The 20,182-nt window shown below is 51.1% G+C and overlaps 1 protein-coding gene across 3 annotated transcripts; it reads left to right on the forward strand.

Annotated features, from left to right (window-relative positions):
* Nucleotides 1-2: 2 nt before the first annotated feature.
* Nucleotides 3-18,455, forward strand: HADHB (hydroxyacyl-CoA dehydrogenase trifunctional multienzyme complex subunit beta). 3 transcript variants are annotated; one of them, XM_021545092.4, is made up of 16 exons: nt 3-114; nt 1,796-2,021; nt 2,380-2,421; nt 3,836-3,932; nt 5,039-5,083; nt 5,932-6,031; nt 7,168-7,255; nt 8,566-8,753; nt 10,829-11,009; nt 13,038-13,159; nt 14,647-14,726; nt 14,807-14,854; nt 15,483-15,570; nt 15,653-15,727; nt 16,460-16,624; nt 17,893-18,455. In XM_021545092.4, the coding sequence occupies exons 2-16, from the start codon at nt 1,955-1,957 to the stop codon at nt 17,926-17,928; spliced, it is 1,422 nt and encodes a 473-aa protein (XP_021400767.1). In that variant the 5' UTR covers nt 3-114; nt 1,796-1,954; the 3' UTR covers nt 17,929-18,455. The 3 variants fall into 3 exon arrangements, with proteins under 3 accessions (XP_021400767.1, XP_085430379.1, XP_021400766.1); XM_085574253.1 differs by having other exon boundaries at nt 3-74; XM_021545091.4 differs by having other exon boundaries at nt 3-38.
* The last annotated feature ends 1,727 nt before the right edge of the window (nt 18,456-20,182 follow it).

The raw sequence follows: 20,182 nt of genomic DNA on the forward strand, positions 1-20,182 counted from the left end.
AGGAGCGGCGGCGGCGGCAGAGCGCGGTGAGGGCGGAGGTGAGCGGACGGAAAGGGACGGGAGCGCACGGGGCGGTCAGGGGCTCCGTCCTGCGTGGACGGCAGCGCGGGGAGGGTGGGAGCAGTCGGGAGGCGGTCCTGAGGAGGAGGGTGGGGGTCAGGCGCGGTGCGGGCTGGAGCAGAGGGTCGGGGGTCTGTCCTCAGCGGGCGGGGAGGGATGAAGGGAGGCCGGGGGTGGGGGCAGATGGAGGGGGGACGTGAGGGGAGTCGGGGGGTTCGTTCTCGATGGAAGTGAGGGGAGGCGGGGGGTTCGTTCTGGGTGGACGTGAGGGGACTCGGGGTTTCCTTTTGGATGGACGAGGAGCAGTGAGGCGAGTCTGGATCATTCTGAATGGACGGGGAGCAGTGAGGGGAGTTGAGGGGTTCGTTCTGGATGTGAGAGGAGTCTGGGTGTTCATTCCAGTTGGAAGTGAGGGAAGTTGGGGGGTTCGTTCTGATGGATGGGGAGACGTGACAGGAGTTGGAGGTTCTTTCTGGATGGAAGTTTGGGGAGTCGGGCAGTTCGTTCCGAATGGGAGTGAGGGGAGTTTTGGTGGGTTCATTCCTGATGGATGGGGTAGGGGGGCTGGGAAAGGGTGAGGAGGTCCCAGGGGGTCAGTGCTGGATGGATGAAAGGACTGAGGGGCTGGTCCTGGGCGGACAGCAGGGGTCGTGAGTTGGCCCTGGGTGGATGAGGGGGTTTGGGGGTGGCTGAGAGCAGCACGGGTGTGTTTGGGGTGGGAGTCCCGGGGTGGAGGTGGCGGTGCTGCGGTGTGAAAGTGTCAGGGGTGTGTGGGGACAGGAAGGGAGCAGGGGCTGTTCATGGAATTGTGGATTATCCTGAGTTGGAAGGGATCCGTGAGGGTCACAGAGCTGTGGAATCCAGGCAAATCCTGGCTCTGCAAGGAGCTTTGTCTTGACGATTTGTGTGGGCAGGGCTGAGCCCTTGGGGTGCCAGGGGAGCACTGGCTCCCAAAAATGAGGGAGTTTGGGGTGTTTTGAAGGGGCAGGAACGGGGGTGCACCGGGAGGAGATGGCTGTGCAGTGTGGGAGGGAGGAGGAGGTTACACCTGGGAGAAACTTCTGTCAGCTGGGCAGGGAAAATTTAGGGGAAAACTTCAGTCAGGTGTGGGGAGGGAGGTTGGCAGAGGTGGAGGAGGAGCAGGATGCTTTGGAAAGGTCTGGTTTTGGGATTTTTGTTGGCAGGAGGAGCCTGGGGCTGGGAAGGGTCACATTCCAGGTGTGGAGCTGCAGCTGGGAGGTGTCAAAGGGGGTGACTGGCAGCTTGTGCTGAGTTATGGGGAACTGCAGAGGGCTGGGTTTGGGACTGTGGGTGTTCCTGTGCCCCTCCATGGCAAAACTCTGTGCTTGGGAGAGAAAGTGCCAGGATTTGAACCCACAAAGTGTGACAGAGGGAGATGAATGTTGACATGGATCAAGCAAAGTCCTGGAGCTGTGAGGGCCATCTCGGCAATAAACTGCAGATGAGGGTTTGTTTATAGGGAAACCCGATTTGGGAGAGCTTCAGAGGGGTTTTTGGGGGCGAACTTGCTGTGTTTGCTGTGGGGATGCACAGCAGGATCCTCAGGCTGGCACCAGGGGCCAACGAGGGGCAGGGGTGCCAAGGACACTGCTGGTGTCAGGAGGTGCTGCTGGCAGCAGGGCTGCCTGGGCACTGGGACAATTTTCCAGTGGGAAGTGGAGGAGCAGTTCCTGGGAGGGAATTGAGAAGCTCACAGGGCGGTGTTTATTCACAGGCACAAGCGTGGTGGGAGGTGATTCCCTGTGCTGCTGCTGCCCTTGCAGTGTGTGCCCCTCACCTTGCTGGCTCTGTGTGAGGCAGGCAGGACGCTTCCCTTGGGATTGTTCTGGACACAGCAGCTTGGACTGAGCCCAGCCTTTCCCTAGATCCCAAAATGAGTTCCATGCTGAGCTCTGCCCTGCGGAACCTCCCCGTGTCCTCAGCCTGGGCTGCTGGGGCCTGTGAGTATCTTTAGATTTTATTGGTGGCCGTAAACCTCTGGTTGAAGTGTTGGGTTTGGAATGGATGCTGGGGTCTGAATCTATACCCGTTCTCACCTTTAAAAGACTGACATTTTTTACTTTTTAATCCTAATTACATTGTTGCCTTGTTTGTCCCTTCCTGCATCATATGGGGAGGAGTCTTGAGTTAACAGTTAACAGAAAGTGTACCAGGTTTCTGCACAGAGTAAACCACCCAACACCCCACAGGTGCTCAGGTGTCTTAGAGTGACACTATCTGCTTTCCTAACCCTTCTTGCAGAGACTAGAACTGTTTCTGACATTTTTCTGGTATTTTTTCCCCTTTCTTGTTTTCCAGTTACTCGATCACTCAGCTGCTCCTCGCCGTTCCAAGCTGCAGGTAAGGAGGAAACACCAGAATCTCAGTGGGTCTGTGCTAGACAGGGGTGTTTTGGAAGCTGCCTCCACTTCCCACAGTCTTGTTCCACTTAAATCTTAGAAATGGTGCAGAATGCAGGGTGGTTCGGGTGTTCCTGAAAAGCTGCAAGCAAGGAAAACTTCAGGCAAAGCAGTATTTGCAGCAGAGTCCTCTCATTTGCTGAGTGCCCTGGCGCCCAGTGCCATTCCCAGTTTGCTCCCAGTGGCCATTCCCAGTCTGCCCCCAGCTCCCAGTGCCATTCCCAGTCTGCCCCCAGCTCCCAGTGCCATTCCTAGTCTGCTCCCATGCCCATTCCTAGTCTGCCCCCAGCTCCCAGTGCCATTCCCAGTCTGCTCCCAGTGCCATTCCTAGTCTGCTCCCAGTGCCCATTCCCAGTCTGCCCCCAGCTCCCAGTGCCATTCCTAGTCTGCTTCCATGCCCATTCCTAGTCTGCCCCCAGCTCCCAGTGCCATTCCTAGTCTGCTCCCATGCCCATTCCTAGTCTGCCCCCAGCTCCCAGTGCCATTCCTAGTCTGCTCCCAGTGCCATTCCTAGTCTGCTCCCATGCCCATTCCCAGTCTGCCCCCAGCTCCCAGTGCCATTCCCAGTGTGCTCCCAGGGCCATTCCCAGTCTGCCCCCAGCTCCCAGGGCCATTCCCAGTCTGCCCCCAGCTCCCAGGGCCATTCCCAGTCTGCCCCCAGCTCCCAGTGCTATTCCCAGGCTGCTCCCAGTGCCCATTCTCAGTCTGCCCCTGGCTCCCAGTGCCCGTTCCCAGTTTGCCCCAGCTCCCAGCACCATTCCCAGTTTTTAGTCTCAGCCCACAGTGAGTGGCTGGGGTGATCCACGCTCTGGGTTCACTGTGGGGGTTGCTCAGGTGATTCATGCTTTGGGATTTTGGGAACAGGCCTGGACAGCAGCTCCCCATCATCGCCAGGCTTTGGGAAGAGCCTGAAGGAATCTCCAGACAGTGCTGGAGTTTTGTCCTGGCACTGGCCTGTGGAATGATGCCAGGTCATGACATCCCTTGTTTTGAACCTCTCCCACTGGGGAGAGAATTTCTTCCCATTAGGAAGAAATTTCTTCCCATTAGGAAGAAATTCTTGGCTGTGAGGATGATGAGGCACAGGCCCCATCCCTGGAAGTGTTCCAGGCTCAGTTGGATGGAGCTTGGAGCAACCTGGGATAGCAGGAGGTGTCCCTGTCCATGGCAGGGGTGCAATGGATGAGCTTTGAGGTCCCTTCCTACCCAAACCATTCCATGATTCCAGGATTCCTACCTTCCCTGCCTTTCACTTACACACCAAAAAAGGACAATTTCCTTTGTTTTCTAGAAGCTTTGCAGGATCTATATGAAAATTGCTGATATTCTTGTCACCATCACTTCTCTCTTCCCAGTTCAGCCAAAGACTAAGAAGACCTTGGGCAAAACTGGGGTGAAGAATGTGGTGGTGGTGGAGGGTGTCCGCATTCCCTTTCTGCAGTCTGGCACCACGTGAGTATCAGAGACCAGTGAAACCCAGCAAGCACGCCCTGGTTTGGTTAAAACTCAACTCTTTCTGTGAAAAACCTCACTTGTTCCTTTGAATGTAGTTATTCTTGGGCCTAGAGGCTCAGGAGGGGCCCTGAGTTGGGCTGCTGCAGTTATTCCAGTGTATTTAGTGCAGGAATGTGGTTTGAAGAAGGTTGTCAGTGTGTGTATGAATCCCAGGAAGGGTAAGGATTTATGGAGCATGTCTAGAGGAAGCAGTTGGAGAATTTATAGCAGAGGAAGCAACAAGTTTGACAGAACTGGCAGGACAGGGGCCAAGAATCTGCTGTAGGCTCTTCTTCCTGGATTGCTGTGCCACCAAATCCACAGCTGAACTAAAGCCACACCTGACTGTTATGGAGACAGGATGGAGAAAGGATTTTCTTATGTGCTCCCTGCTGCTTTTCTGTGGGTTTATAGCAGTGATTACAGCCCCTCTGCTCTAGAGGCAGGCTGGGAGAGCTGGGGGGGCTCACCTGGAGAGGAGAAGGATCCAGGGAGAGCTGGGGGGGCTCACCTGGAGAGGAGAAGGATCCAGGGAGAGCTGGGGGGGCTCACCTGGAGAGGAGAAGGATCCAGGGAGAGCTCAGAGCCCCTGGCAGGGCCTGGAGGGGCTCCAGGAGAGCTGCAGAGGGACTGGGGACAAGGATGGAGGGACAGGAGCCAGGGAATGGCTTCAAAGTGGAAAAGGGATTTGGGTGGGATATTGGGAAGGAATTTTTGGCTGTGAGGAGGTGAGGCCCTGGCACAGGATGCCCAGAGCACTGTGGCTGCCCCTGGATCCCTGGCAGTGCCCAAGGCCAGGTTGGACATTGGGGTTTGGAGCCACCTGGAATAGTGGAAGGTGTCCCTGCCGTGGCAGGGCTGGCACTGAATGAGATTTAGTGTCTCTTCCAACCCAAACCAATCTGTGACTCCTTGAAATGTTTGCTCAGAGGCTCAGCGGAGCATTTCTGCTCCATCCCCAGTTCTTGCTGCTCACAGGAGAATCCTGTCCTGATTTCTGTGCTGAGAATTCTGCACTGATTTCTCACACCTCTGAGTTTCTTCCTCTGCTCTTCACCTTCCAGGTATGCTGATCTGATGCCACATGACTTAGCCAGAGCAGCACTGCAGTAAGTAAATGGATCACTGGGAGGGCTCTGAGTTCTTGTCAAACTGCTGAGGTTTCAGGCTTGCAGAGCCAAGGCTCTGGGCTTGGCTCTGAACAGCTCAGGTGCTTCATTTTTCCTGGCCTCCCTCCACAGCAGTGGGTGGCTTAAGCAGTGGGGTTTATATTTTTGTTGGGATTCTCAGTAGCTTGGTGTTGATGCAAAGAGATGCTGGTGGTGACAAATTTTAGTGAATTTCTGTAGTTTTTCAAAGACAACAGACCTGCTGTTGAAGTGGGAAAAACAACCTGGGCAACACAGGAAATGAAGTGACTACAAGGATGTTGAGCTAATTCTGTGACCCTCCTGTTCTGAGGGTCATTAGCAGTGGGTTTGTTTTATTGAGAAGCAGAGCAGAGTGCTCTGGAGAGGAGAGAAGGCTTGGAGAAGCCTGGAGATGGCTGCCCCTGGATCCCTGGAAGTGTCCAAGGCCAGGCTGGATGGGGTTGGGAGCACCCTGGGACAGTGGAAATGTCCCTGCCCATGGCTGGGGTGGCACTGGGTGGGCTTTGAGGTCCCTTCCCACCCAAACCATTCTGGGATTTGATGATTCTGTGAGCCATTTTGTGGAAGGGCTATGAAGTAATTGCTTTAATGAAGTTCTATAATAATTTATAGTGACATTATCACCATTACTGTTTGCAGCCCATAATCAGCTACACTTCCCACAGGCCCACATGCACATGAGATTTCTTCTGAGTGGGTGAACAACTGCTTTTGCCTTGTTCTGCAGCCAAGCTGGCAGGAAGAGGATGCTGGAGAAGTTTTTATTTACGTGGGGCAAATTCCCTTTGTTTTGATCCTCTCCTTAGGGGCCTGCTGACCCGGACCAGTGTCCCAAGGGATGTTGTTGATTACATTGTTTATGGCACAGTTATCCAGGAGGTGAAAACCAGTAATGTTGCCAGAGAGGTGGGTTCTGTGCAGCATTCCCCTGGGAGTTTGACTTCTGCAGCTGCTGTGGAAATGACAGATCTGTGCTAAAAATAACAAATCATTGCTAAAAATGAACTCCCAGTATTATTGTTTGTTGAGAGTATGACGTAGTTGTGTAGTATTGTCTGTTAAATGAGTTCCTGGGACTATAATGAGAATGACTTTGGGATTCTCTGCCTCCTCTTGAAATCTGCTACAGATTTCATTTAGCATATTTTTTTAAAATCAGATTTTCATATTTCAATGCTTTCAAGCCTCTGCTTGACTCTTCCCTGCAAGGGAAGGTTTTGTTGAGGATTGCTGATCCTAAACACCAGTTGGATTGAGCACTGCCTTCCCCAGTACCCTTGGAGGAGGAGCAGAGTGTGCTGTGAGGGTTTGCTTTCTTGTGGCATTTATTTATTTATTTGAGCTGCCTGCTCAGACACAGCATCCTCAGGATTTGAAGCGGAGCAGCTTTGCCACCCTTTGTACCAGAAAACACAATTCCTGTACTATCCCCAGAGCAGCTGACCCTCAGGCAGCCTGATCTCTGCCAGCCTGGAGCCTCTGCACCTGCAGAAATCCATGATGTAACCTGGGCTCCCTGTGCAGCCTCAGCCTCGTGCAGGCAAGGCCTGCCTTTGGTCACCTGCCAGTCAGATGGGGCTGCAGGGTAATTTTAACTTGGGAACTTTCAACTAGTTGGCCACATCCCAAGTAGGGAAGGTCTCTGGGCTGCTCAGATGAGTCACTGCTCTGCAGTTTGCTGCTCTCTGTGAAGCCACTCAGCCTTGTGCTGAGTGGTCTAAATCACCCTTTTCACCTGTTGCCTTTGCCAGTAAGGTGAAACAAAGGTGATGTTGAGAAGCTGGAGGCTCTTTTGATATGGGTATTTTTAAATTTTTGTTTGTTTCCCTATTAAAAAATGTGGAGGGGTAGTGACTGTTCTCACTGTGGCCAAGAGCCTTGGCAGCGGCCTCAGCTCCTGCTCCAGAGTCTGGGGAGGGGAAGAGCTGCTGCCATAATTAACTGGATGAAAACTCCACGTCTTTTGTCTCAGCTCCACCTGCCAAGGTGTGCTGGGCAGGGAGCAGAGGCTGTAGGTTTAACAGCCACTCTTGTTGTTGTAGGCTGCCTTGGGAGCAGGGTTCTCTGACAAAACTCCAGCCCACACCGTCACCATGGCCTGCATTTCCTCAAACCAGGCCATGACCACAGGTATGTGGGGTGCAAGTGGGCTTGAGAGGGAGCTTGGGAATTCTTTTACAGCCCTCGTTCAACTTGCACTGCTTGTGAATGTAAAAAAGCAACTGAAGAAATGCTGGAATTGAAGGAAAAATGGGATTTAGCCTGGAGAAAAAGAGGATCAGGGGGGACCTTGTGGCTCTGCACAATTCCCTGACAGGAGGGGACAGCCAGGGAGGATTGGGCTCTGCTGCCAGGGAACAGGGACCAGGAGGAGAGGGAACAGCCTCAAGCTGTGCTTGGGCAGGCTCAGGATGGACGTCAGGAGGAATTTTTCTGGTCAGGCACTGGAAGGAGCTGCCCAGGGAATGGTGGAGTTCCCATTCCTGGAAGTGTCCAAGGAATTGCTGGAAATGATGCTCAATGCTCTGGGCTGGGGACAAGGTGGAGATCAGTCACAGGCTGGGTTTGATGGTCTGGGAGGTCTTTTCCAGCCTCAGGGATTCTGTGGAAGTTTTTTAGTCAACAAAATACAACATGAACTGAGTGTCTGCTGTAGGCCTGCAGCAGCATCTCTGCCCAGCGTCTGTGTTTATTTGGGAGGTAAAGACTGACCATGGTGAGAAAGTTGCTCCTTTTATGTTTGGCTTAGCCTAACCAGGGCTAAAAAGTGGAGACACAGCTCAAACTACTGGGGTTGTCCTTCCCTCCCTGCTCTGTGTGACAAGGACAAGTGGCAGCCAAGTGACAGCAGCTCATGTGTAACCCAGCCATGGCCAGGGGCTGCAGGAGCGGCCAGGGCTCTGTCACGGTGCCTGTTTCAGCTTCCCTTTTTCCCTGTCAAGGTCAGGATTGAGGCACTCGAGAGGATAGGTCACATTCAGACTCAGGTGTTTATTATTTTTTATTTATGTTACAGTCTCACAGCAGTGAGTTCTGCAGTTCTTTGCTAACAAGGCACAAAACAGCCAACTATCTCTTGGCTTTTAAGGCTAAACTATCCAATTAAGAAATGACACCTGAATTAATTTCAGTTTTAACCCAATAACTAATCCCTTGAAGTCTGCAATGTACCATATAAAAGACAGCAGCAGCCCTGGGCGGGGGAGAGAAGAAGCCGTCAGGAGTCAGAGAGGATGTCAGAGTGTGTGTGTGCCTCTGAGCTGCTGAGCAAACCACAGCAGCTCCAGGAGAAAATCTTCTAGACAACTTGCAATAAACTACCTTGAGACCGAACAACAGAGGCTGCTGAGCTTTTTTGAAAGCTTGGAGGAGAGACTTTTCCAGCACAGGGAGCCAGGCTGAGCCCCGGCAGCCTGGCAGCGCTCTGTCCCTCCTTGCAGGCGTGGGGATGATCGCGGCCGGCCAGTGCGACGTGGTGGTGGCCGGTGGCGTGGAGCTCATGTCCGACGTCCCCATCCGCCACAGCAGGAAGATGAGGAAGACCATGCTGACCCTCAACAGAGCCAAGACCCTGGGCCAGAAGCTCTCCCTCATTTCCAAAATCCGCCCGGACTACTTTGCTCCCGAGGTATTTTTTTTTGTTTATGTTTAGTGAGCTGGTTTAGAGGGTGTGAACAGGCCTTGATGGAGGGGATTTAAGATGGGTGAGGTGGCTCCTGGGGGTCACCATGATCAGTCTCTGTCCTCTGCTTTGGGTTAAAACACTGGTTAATGCATCTCACAGCATTTGGGCCTCTGCTTTTTCTTCCCACGTGTTCATCTTCAGTAAACCCAGCTTAGTGCAAAACCTCCTTCTGCAACTCCTGGACAAACTGTGCTGCAGCTGATAGAAATAAAAGTTTGGGTTTTTTTTCATAAATAAAAAGTTTATTCTGAAGTGTCAGAAGAATTCTAGGGTCAGAGGAATTTTCCTAGATAATAGAAATAACCCTCCTTAATATTAGACAGGAATATCCTCAGTATATTAAGCTGATTAATGCATCTTAAATATGCCTTATGATTCCTGTTCGTGGCCAAATCCTGCCAGGGGCTGGATGTGTTCAGCTCCCCTGAAGAGCAACATGTCAGGAGCAGGGTGAGCCACTGCTCTGTCCTGGGGGCTGTGGGGGGCTGAATTACAACGCGGTGAGGATGGAAAGGGGCAGCGTTCCCTCCTTCCCACCGTGAGCTCTCCACAAGGAAACTGCAGCCATGTCATTCCCTTCAGTGTGAGAGCAGCGAGGCCCAGGTTAAGTGTGGCAGAGCTGACACCCCAAATCCACGTAAGATATGAAAATTCCAGACTTGAATGCATGCAGGGATTTCCTGAGTGATGCTGGAAGAACTAAAACTAAGCCAAGATCACCTCTGGGCTCTGCTTTTGGATGAGGAGGTGTTCTGACAAGGAGTTTTGAGGTCCCAGGATGTGATGTTTGAGCTAAACCCAAAAGGTCTGGTCAGCCTTTCTCGTGGATTCCTGTGTCTTGGTTTGAAAAGCCAGGTGTCTGTTAAGGAAGGCAGGAGCCTCCCCTGAAATGGAAAATGCAAACCCCCTCCCTCTGAATTATTATAATTTTGAAATTAAGGGGCTTTCAGGCAAAGATAGGGGAGCAGGTGTAAGAGTTAATTATTAGGAAAATTAAAAATGCAAATGCAATAGTACAAACAGACAAAACCAACCCTGGCAGGGTCAGAGCAGCCCTGTCCCCTGTGGGTCAGGGAGGTGGCTCAGCCCCATCCCAGGGGGGCTCAGCCCTCCTGCAGTGCCAGCTGTGCTTCTGCTGGAGCAGGATCTGCACAAGGGGGGAGTTTTCCTTGGAGCTCCAGGGCTGGGGGAGATGGGCCTGGGCTCCTCTGGGAATGCAGGGGGAAGGAAGCTGCTCCTCTGGGAATGCAGGGGGAAGGAAGCTGCTCCTCTGGGAATGCAGGGGGAAGGAAGCTGCTCCTCTGGGAATGCAGGGGGAAGGAAGCTGCTCCTCTGGGAATGCAGGGGGAAGGAAGCTGCTCCTCTGGGAATGCAGGGGGAAGGAAGCTGCTCCTCTGGGAATGCAGGGGGAAGAAAGCTGCTCCTCTGGGAATGCAGGGGTGAAGGCTGCTGTGGTATCCCAAAATCTCAGATTGTATCCAGGTAGGAATTGCTTGGCTGCTCCTCTGGACAGAGCATCTCCCAGTGGGATGATGGAATTTTCTCAGCCATGCAGGGACACTCAGTGGCCCATGAACAGAAGATAATTAATAATCAATGACCCATGAACAGAAGATAATTAATAATCAATGGTCCATGAACAGAAGAGATCTCCTGGAGGGAGGATGAGTTGTGAAAGAAATAAAATGAACAGAATTGCCCCACAGATAGGAATAGAACACACACCCCCATTTCCAACCTAAGACACCCTGTTAAATGTACAGGCAGCTGCTCTCAACACAGTCCTGGAACCCCTGCGTTAAGCAGCAGCCTGCAACTTGTTTTTTTTCCCCAAAATCTTGCAAAGGGCTGGTTTCTCTGACACATTTCTGAGTCTGTTGTAGTCTGACTACCGCCTGCTAATTGTGCAGCTCCAGATTAACGAAGGGAGGGGCCTCCCTCCCAGCACGGGGCTCAGCTCCGCGTGCTCCCAGGGGGTTTTTTCCCCCCTTGTGCTGACTCTCCCTCCCTGGTGGCAGCTCCCAGCTGTGGCAGAGTTCTCCACCAGCGAGACCATGGGGCACTCTGCCGACCGCCTGGCCGCCGCCTTCGGCATCTCCCGCCTGGAGCAGGACGAGTACGCGCTGCGCTCCCACTCGCTGGCCAAGAAAGCCCAGGACGAGGGGCTGCTGCAGGACGTGGTGCCCTTCAAAGTGCCAGGTGACAGTGCCACGGCCAGCCCCGGCTGCTGGGGGTCCGGGTGGGTTTTGGCAGGGCGTGTTTGTCCCTGGAAAACTGCTGGCGTGTTTGTAAACGGGATGGGTGAAGGGGTGAACGCAGAACCATGGGGTGGTTTGGGTGGGAAGGGACGTTGAATATCACCCAGTTCCACTGGCCCAGGGTGCTCCAAAGCCCTGTCCAGCCTGGCCTTGGGCACTGCCAGGGATCCAGGGGCAGCCACAGCTGCTCTGGGAATTCCATGCCAGCCCCTGCCTGTCGCCCTGATTCTTAAGATTTTCTAAAGCCTTCTGAGTTTACATTCTGTTAGAAAACTTCCCCACACATTTTCTATAAACAACGTATTGTTTTACATTCCTTCATGGGGGTGGAAAAAGTTAATATACTAGTAGTTTGTCCAATGTCTTTGGAGAGGTGGCCCATTCACTCTCCAATCCACTGTCACCTTTGGGAAAGTATAAAGGTTAGAGTCAGAAAAATAAACTTTATTCTTTTTTTACCTTGCATTCATAGTGGCTTGTGTTGTGCTTTCTCATGTCCCATAGCAACACCTGCCCACCTTCCTTCCCTGGGATACCCAATATCCCATCTAGCCCTGCTGAAACCTGAAATGCAAGGAACTCTCTGAACTTTGGGCCTGTAAACCAAAGCTTAGAATTAAACCCAGGATTTAATCTGAAACCTTAGAAAAAGCTTCAGAACTGAAGTGCTGAAAGCGACAATGTGGATGTGTCATTTAGAGCAGAGACACATTAAGCTAAGTAAAGAAAAGTTTAGAGTGTTAGAGTTCAAGATGTAGAAAAAATAACGTAGTTAGAAAGGTAAACAACAAGTTTAGAATGCAGTACTGCAGGTTTGTGTGTCATAACATGATTGGCTAAGGAAGCTCACCCTATTGCATGAGTTCTTAAGGTGAAATATTTAAGTATTGGGTCAAAAACATAAATATCCTTGTTGGCAGTGTTTTATGGGTCAATAACTCCTTAAAAAGTCTCGTAACTAGGGGTCTTGTGACCTTCTGAGCCATGCAGTAAAGATGTGAGCAGAACTCACCCTTCCTGCCTGTAGAAAATAAGAAAAATAAACCACATCATCTAAATGAGATCCTGTTTCTAACACATTCAAAACTCCTTAAAAACATCCCCATCTAACCCTGCCCTCTGTCTTTTCTTTCCATATGTAAATTTTTTTTTTACATCTGTGCTAATGAGGTGACAGAGCAGGGAAAAATCAGGACAGCTGGACACGGAATCCCTCTGCTTTTCCTCCAGGCAAGGGAAACCACCCTTATACCCCAGAATATCAACAACAAACATGAACCCAACAAAAATCCCAGTCTGGTAACTCAGGTGCTGGATGGGACGAGCTGGAATGGGGCAGGTTCCAGTTCACCAGGCCTCACGCTCCTTGCTGGGAGGTGGAACAGTCTGGGGAGAACCTTCAAGCTGCCCTTCCCCTGGGCTGTGCTGGTGTCCCCCTCACCCCCCAGGAGCCAGGGGACACCCTTGGCTGCAGTACCCGTTCATTTGGGAGCTCTAATTGGCAGCCTGGAGAAATTATCCTTGTGGATCCACAGTTCCATGCGGTCTTTGTGATACAATTGCTGCCTTTTCTTAACAGGCTGTGTTAGCAGTTGGATATATTTGGGTTTTCCCAGTGCTTTTTATTGCTCAAACTCAGCACTTAAATGTAAACTGATTTAAGGCCAGTTCTCCATGTAGGCTTTTTAACCTAAATTTAAATTCTTTCCTCAACTGGGTTTCTCCTGTGGTAATTTTGCCTTCCAGTAAGCAGATGGCAGCACTTGTTTTTTGTTGTCTTCTGAGGAAAAGCGAGGTAGCTTCAATTTTTAAGAGCTATTTTCAGCCATGTTAAGTATCCTGATGCCACAAACAGATTTCCCTTTTCTCCCTCCCACAATCTTTTTTCCCCCCACTGGAGTCCTGATGATGAAACCCTTGTGCATTGCTGGTTTTTTGTAGTTGAAATGTACTTTTTTCCCTTGGCCAGGCAAAGACACAGTTACCAAAGACAACGGGATCCGCCCGTCCTCCCTGGAGCAGATGGGAAAACTGAAGCCAGCGTTTGTCAAGCCCTATGGAACAGTCACAGCAGCCAACTCCTCCTTCCTGGTAATTCCTGTTCTGGCACTGTCAGCCAGAGGGGAGGACTGTGCACCTGACCCTCTGCCTCCCTTAGCTGGTGCCATCTGGGAATGAGCCTTTTAATACTGACTTTTTCCAGATTTTCCAGGTGTAACTTGGAACCTTCTTGTAGTCCGGTGGATTTGGGTATTGGATAGTTTCATTTTAAAATCCATGACAAAACCCCTGAAGTTTTGGGATGTCTGAGCTGTTTGCCTCTCTGTAGCTGCTTCGTGAGGGTCAGTCCTTGATTCTGTCCCAGGATGGGATTGGTCACGTTGTACAACTGAAGGCAGTAGGTTTAGTCTGAATTTCACAGAATCACGGAGTGGTTTGGGTTGGAAAGGACCTTAAATCTCACCCAGTGCCACCCCCTGCCATGGCAGGGACACTTTCCACTATCCCAGGGTGCTCCCAGCCCCATCCAGCCTGGCCTTGGGCACTGCCAGGGATCCAGGTTGGACACTGGGGCTTGTGATGCCTGGAAATAGAACACAAACTTTTCCAGACAACGTTAGAATGACAATACAAAACCAAACCTTTCCTTGAAAGCCTTCAGGTACAGAATGTGGCAAAAATCCACGTCCTGAATTAGATTTGTACCATTTAATACAAGGTGGGACAGTTAGAATATCCAGCCAATGTTGTCCAGTTAGAGGAGCTGTTGGTTAAGTAATTCCCTCCTGGCTTCTGCCCTGGCTTCTCCTCCCCATCTCCTACCCTGCCTTTATCATGTCTGTGATTACATGATGCAAAATAAAAACTCCTTGGAGGAGTAACAGGCAAGACAAAAACCAATATTTTAGGAATGCATCAGTGAGCGTTTGTTCATTGCTGGAAAAGTGCTGTAGGTTATACCTAAGCATTTTACAGTCTACAAAGCTACAAATACATGAAGAATACATAAAAGCTAAAACCTCTGAAGAATACATAAAAGCTAAAACCTCTGAGCACTTGGAGAACCCTGGGATAGTGGGAGGTGTCCCTGCCCATGGCAGAGAGTGGAACTGGACGTGATTTAAGGTCCCTTCCAACCTAAACCATTCCATGATTTGATGTGCCAAACCCACAATAAGTGGGTTTAACAATAACCCACATTTTTGTCATGTGCTGAGCCTGGGGCTTGTGTCACCCCAGAATGATGCTGAGTTTTGGGATGGGGCTGGGAGGACAGCTGAGTGTTTGGGATGACCAGCTTGTCCCAGGCCTGGCAGGGCTTTTAGGCAGCTCTGCTGGGTGAAACGGGGGGAGCTGTGCCTGTGGGCTGTAGGGGAGTGCTTCAGCAGTGTGTGCTGCCATCAGCAGTCATCATCTATCCCCTCCATCCAGCAGCCTCATCCTTCGGCCCCTGCCGTTGTGGGGTGTCCTGGAGGCTGTGCTGGGCTTCAGCTCCTCTCTTGCTGAGGGCTGTGGGGCTGGCTGTGTGCAGGGTGTGCAGGTCCCTCACCTGGCTTCTCCCTCCCTGCCCGTTCCAGACCGACGGAGCTTCGGCCATGCTGATCATGTCTGAGGAGAAGGCTCTGGCCATGGGCTACAAACCAAAGGCCTACCTAAGGTAGGAGGGGCTGCTCCTGTGGCTTCTGCATCCTGCTTCCCTCTCCTCTCCCCGGCACTCACAGCCCTTTTCCTGCGCAGGGATTTCGTGTACGTGTCCCAGGATCCCAAGGACCAGCTGCTCCTGGGGTAGGTGGAGATGGAGAGCATCCCCCCTGTCGCTGTCGAGGCAGGACGGGGATGAATAGACTCGACTCAGAAGGCTGTGAGAGTAAAATTCCAACTTATTCAAAATACACTGCTCTTTTATACAGAGCCTCGTGAGGACCAACTCCATTGGTTCTGAAGTGAAAACAACCACACCACTGGTGCAAAGTGCTTGATGCAGTGATAGAACTTAACTATAAACAGTGTGAAAAACAAGAGAGATAAAGAATTATTTACATTCTTCTCCAGCTCTTTCCCAGGCTTCTGCCTGGCTAGAAACTCCCGTTTCTCTCTTTGACTGAATCTGAGTCCCACACCCCCCCACAGCCCCTGCTCCCACAGCAGCCTTCTCCTGCCACGGGGTGTTTTTGGGAAGTGCCTCAGGAGATGTTGCATCTCTCCAGGCCTTCAGAGGTGGGAGAGCAGCAGTGGCAGGAACACCCCAGGATTGCTGGGGCACCTCAGCAATAGTTCTGGGGGCTGTGCCTCCCTCGGACAGGGATGGGCAGAGCTGGGCCATGAGCCCAGAGAGAAGGATGTGGCTGTGGGAAAGGGGGATGAGGCTCACAGGGAACACAGATGCAAGGACTGCGTGTCTTCCCTCCTTCAGCCCCACCTATGCCACTCCCAAAGTGCTGGAGAAGGCCGGGCTCACCCTGAGTGACATCGATGTGTTTGAGTTCCACGAGGCCTTTGCTGTAAGTGCTCTAAAGCTGGGATTGGCTCCCTGCAGCCATCTGCTTTGGGTTATTCCCAATGTCACCCTCTCCTCCCTTGCAGGGCCAGATCCTGGCCAACCTGAAGGCCATGGATTCAGATTGGTTTGCACAGAACTACATGGGCAGGAAGGCCAAGGTAAGGCAGAGTCGGGACATTTTCCTCCTTGTGCTGCCCCTCCAGGCCCTTGTCCCCTCTCCAGCTCTCCTGGAGCCCCTTTAGGCTCTGAGCTCTCCCTGGATCCTTCTCCTCTCCAGGTGAGCACCCCCAGCTCTCCCAGCCTGGCTCCAGCCCCGGGAGCAGCTCTGTGTCTCCTCTGGACACACTTTTCTCTCCAGTTCAGTGAAACTTTGGGGTTCCTGGGCTCCCTCCCACCAGCTGCCAGTGCTGGTGCTGCACAGCTGGGCTCTGGCTCTGTCCTGTGAGGAGCAGTGATGCTCCTTGAGCTTGGCTTAGCAAATCTCAATTCATGCACTTTCTCTGGGACACAAAATTTCGTTAAGCTGCTGGCAGGAGGTGGAGATCCAGAGCCTCAATCTCTGTCCTGTAAGGAGCAGTGATGCTCCTTGAGCTTGGCTTAGCAAATCCCAATTTATGCACTTTCTCTGGGACACGAAATTTCGTTGGGATGCTGGCAGGAGGTGGAGAGCCTCAATCCCTGCAGGGGAGGGTGGTAAGGACAGTGTGAAGGCTCAGTCCTTGCACACTGCAGGGCTCCCCTGAGGTGCTGCAGGGGAAGCAGGAGCTCCTTTGGGGTGGTTTTATCCCCTCATCAGCCATCCTGAACTGCTGTAGCCTCGGTGTTGCTGGCATTAGGTGGGGTGAGGCGTCACCCCGTCCAGCCAGGTGTGTCTCTCTGTGTCCCTGCAGGTTGGAGCCCCTCCTCTGGACAAGTTCAACACCTGGGGGGGCTCCCTGTCCCTGGGACACCCCTTTGGGGCCACCGGCTGCCGCCTGGTCATCACTGCTGCCCACAGGCTGAAGAAGGAGGGGGGCCAGTACGGGCTGGTGGCTGCCTGTGCTGCAGGAGGGCAGGTAAAGGTGCTGTGCTGCAGCCTGTGCCCTCGGGAGAGGGCAGGAGCAGCAGGGCTGGTCCTGCTGGGACTCTGCAATCCTGCCGGTGACCCAGAGCTCCCTCAGGCACCTCTGACTGCCCCCACCACCCCTCAGTCCTGTCCCTGTTCCCTGGAGCAGAGCCCGACCCACCCTGGCTGTCCCCTCCTGGCAGGAGCTGTGAGAGCCACAAGGTCCCCCTGAGCCTCCTTTGCTCCAGGCTGAGCCCCTTCCCAGCTCCTCAGGAACTCTCCATTCCCTTCCCAGCTCCTCAGGAACTCTCCATTCCCTTCCCAGCTCCTCAGGAACTCTCCAGCCCCTTCCCAGCTCCTCAGGAACTCTCCAGCCCCTTCCCAGCTCCCCTCAGGAACTCTCCATTCCCTTCCCAGCTCCCTCAGGAACTCTCCAGCCCCTTCCCAGCTCCTCAGGAACTCTCCAGCCCCTTCCCAGCTCCCTCAGGAACTCTCCATTCCCTTCCCAGCTCCTCAGGAACTCTCCAGCCCCTTCCCAGCTCCTCAGGAACTCTCCATTCCCTTCCCAGCTCCTCAGGAACTCTCCATTCCCTTCCCAGCTCCTCAGGAACTCTCCATTCCCTTCCCAGCTCCTCAGGAACTCTCCAGCCCCTTCCCAGCTCCTCAGGAACTCTCCAGCCCCTTCCCAGCTCCCCTCAGGAACTCTCCATTCCCTTCCCAGCTCCCTCAGGAACTCTCCATTCCCTTCCCAGCTCCTCAGGAACTCTCCATTCCCTTCCCAGCTCCTCAGGAACTCTCCATTCCCTTCCCAGCTCCTCAGGAACTCTCCATTCCCTTCCCAGCTCCCTCAGGAACTCTCCATTCCCTTCCCAGCTCCTCAGGAATTCTCCAGCCCCTTCCCAGCTCCCCCAGGAACTCTCCATTCCCTTCCCAGCTCCTCAGGAATTCTCCAGCCCCTTCCCAGCTCCCTCAGGAATTCTCCAGCCCCTTCCCAGCTCCCCCAGCCCCTCCTGGGGCTCCGTTCCCTTCCCTGGACACGCTCCAGCCCCTCCAGGTCTCTCCTGCCAGGAGGGGCCCAGAGCTGCCCCAGCCCTGGAGGTGCCCCAGGCACTGCCCTGGCCCTGCTGCCCCCAGAGCTGGCACAGCCCAGGGGCCTCTAGGCCACTCCTGGGCTCATGTCCTGCTGCGGTGGCTCCTGTTCTTGATGCTGTGTCTGTAATAATTAGTCCTGGTCCTGTTAATGAGGCATTTCCGTGATGGTTGGTGTCTCTGTTCCAGGGTCACGCGATGATCGTGGAGCTCTACCCCCAGTAGCAGCCCTGGGAGCGCCGTCCCTCCGTCCTGTGCCTGGCGATGCCATTTCAATGCACTAATAAATCCTACACCCAATCCTTCTTGGAGAGGGGATTTGTGGCCTTTGTCAATCCCTTTTTAGCTACTCAGCCAGTAATTTTTACCTAATGAGCACGCTCTATTCCACTTCCAGGAGAGGAGCAGCTAACACGGCTCTGAGTCTCTGCAGGCTCCTTGTCACTGTCTCATCCCCCTGGTAACCCTTCAGGATTTCTCCCACGGGGGAACAAAAGTTATTCCAAAACTCTGGATGGAGAATTAAGTTTGGAGATGAGGAGGACGTGAAGCAGTGGAGGTGGGGGGCTGAGAGGGGAGGCAATGCTGTGGGGAGGAGCAGCTCTGTGGGGCAGCAGGGGCAGTCCCAGGGGCTGAGCTGGGCTCTGAGGGGGCAGTTTGCTCCACGCTGTCCAAATGCTGTTGGAATGAGCAAATTGCATCTGACGAATGAATGTCACTGATGGAACTGCAATAAATCAGGACAAAACCCACTTCTGCCTCTTTTCTTTCCCTTCCTTCGCCTGCAGTGCTTTGGGGGCTGTTCCTGTGGTGGAGGCTGTGAGCTGACAGTGGGTGTTGGCTTTCTGAAATCGTGGAATCACAGCTGCTGTGAGGGGACAGGGGCTTGCAGAAGTCACCTCATCCACCCCTGACACGACAGGGACACCTCCACTGTCCCCAGGGTGTCCCAGTGTCCAACGTGGCCTTTTAATAATTTATTAGTTATTAGTTTTAAGTTATAAATAATAAAATCCATAAAATAATAAATGAATAAATAAATAAACTAACAAATAAATATAAAAATATGATGAAATATAAATAATAAAAATAATCTATTTATAATAATTTATAAGTTATTGTTGAGAAGTTATAAATAATAAAATCTATAAAACAATAAAATTAATTAATAAATACACAAATAAATTAATAGGAAATATGATGAAATATAAATAATAAAAATAATTTATTTATAATAATCAATAAGTTATTAATGCTAAGTTATAAATAATAAAATATATAAAATAATAAAATTAATTAATAAAGGCACAAATAAATACATACGAAAATATGATGGAATATAAAGAATGAAAATAAATTATTTATAATAATCAATAAGTTATTAATGATAAGTTATAAATAATAAAAACTATTAAATAATAAATGAATAAATAAATACACTAGTGAATAAATATGAAACTATTTATTTATTAATATTAAAATGTAAATGCTGCCTGAGACTGGGGACAGAATGCCATGGCTGACCTGGCGGGCAGAGCTCAGCAGGTCAGAGAGAGAACGTTGTGGATAAGGAAAAATAAACAACATTTAGAAGCCAGCCATATACATTTCAGATTCCTTTTTTGGCTGAGCAGCTGGGAAACAAATTTTTATAATTTTGGGGTTCATCCTGACATTGGTCAGGGTGGGAGACTGGAGACAGAATGCCATGGCTGATCTGGCGGGCAGAGCTCAGCAGGTCAGAGAGAGAACGTTGTAGATAAGGAAAAATAAACAACATTTAGACCCCAATCCTTCTCATTTCAGATTCCTTCTTTGGCTGAGCAGCTGGGAAACAAATTTTTATGATCTTGGGGTTCATCCTGACACCCCGAGAGGGTCCAAACCTTCGGGTCCATCCAAAGCAGAATTCAGCCGTGGGGCACCAGCAACACGAGCTGCTCTGTGCCCCTAGCTGCCCCGCTCCTGCAAACACACTCGTTAAAAATTGGGGTTGGTTTGAATAATTTCCTCATTTCGCTCAGGAAAACCTCGCAGGATTTGCAGTGGGACGCACCAGGGCGAGTTCCAGGCAGGAGATGGGGCTGTGGGAATGTCTACAGATGTCCAGGAAATCATGAACAATCCTGGTTTTTTATTGGATGTGAAACAAGTACAGAGAAGCTTGGTCAGTGTGTGTTAGAATTGGCTTTTCGCAAATAATAAAATGATTATTATTCTATTCTATTCCTATTCTATTCCTATTCTATTCTATGTATTATATTATATTATATTACATTACATTACATTATATTATATTACATTACATTACATTATATTATATTACATTACATTGTATATTATATTATATTATATTATATTATATTATATTATATTATATTATATTATATTATATTATATTTATTATATTATATTATATTATATTATATTATATTATATTATATTATATTATATTTATTATAATATAATATTACAGTAT

This window comes from Lonchura striata, chromosome 3 (genome assembly GCF_050655825.1).
Source record: "Lonchura striata isolate lonStrDom1 chromosome 3, ASM5065582v1, whole genome shotgun sequence".
NCBI lineage: Eukaryota > Metazoa > Chordata > Aves > Passeriformes > Estrildidae > Lonchura > Lonchura striata.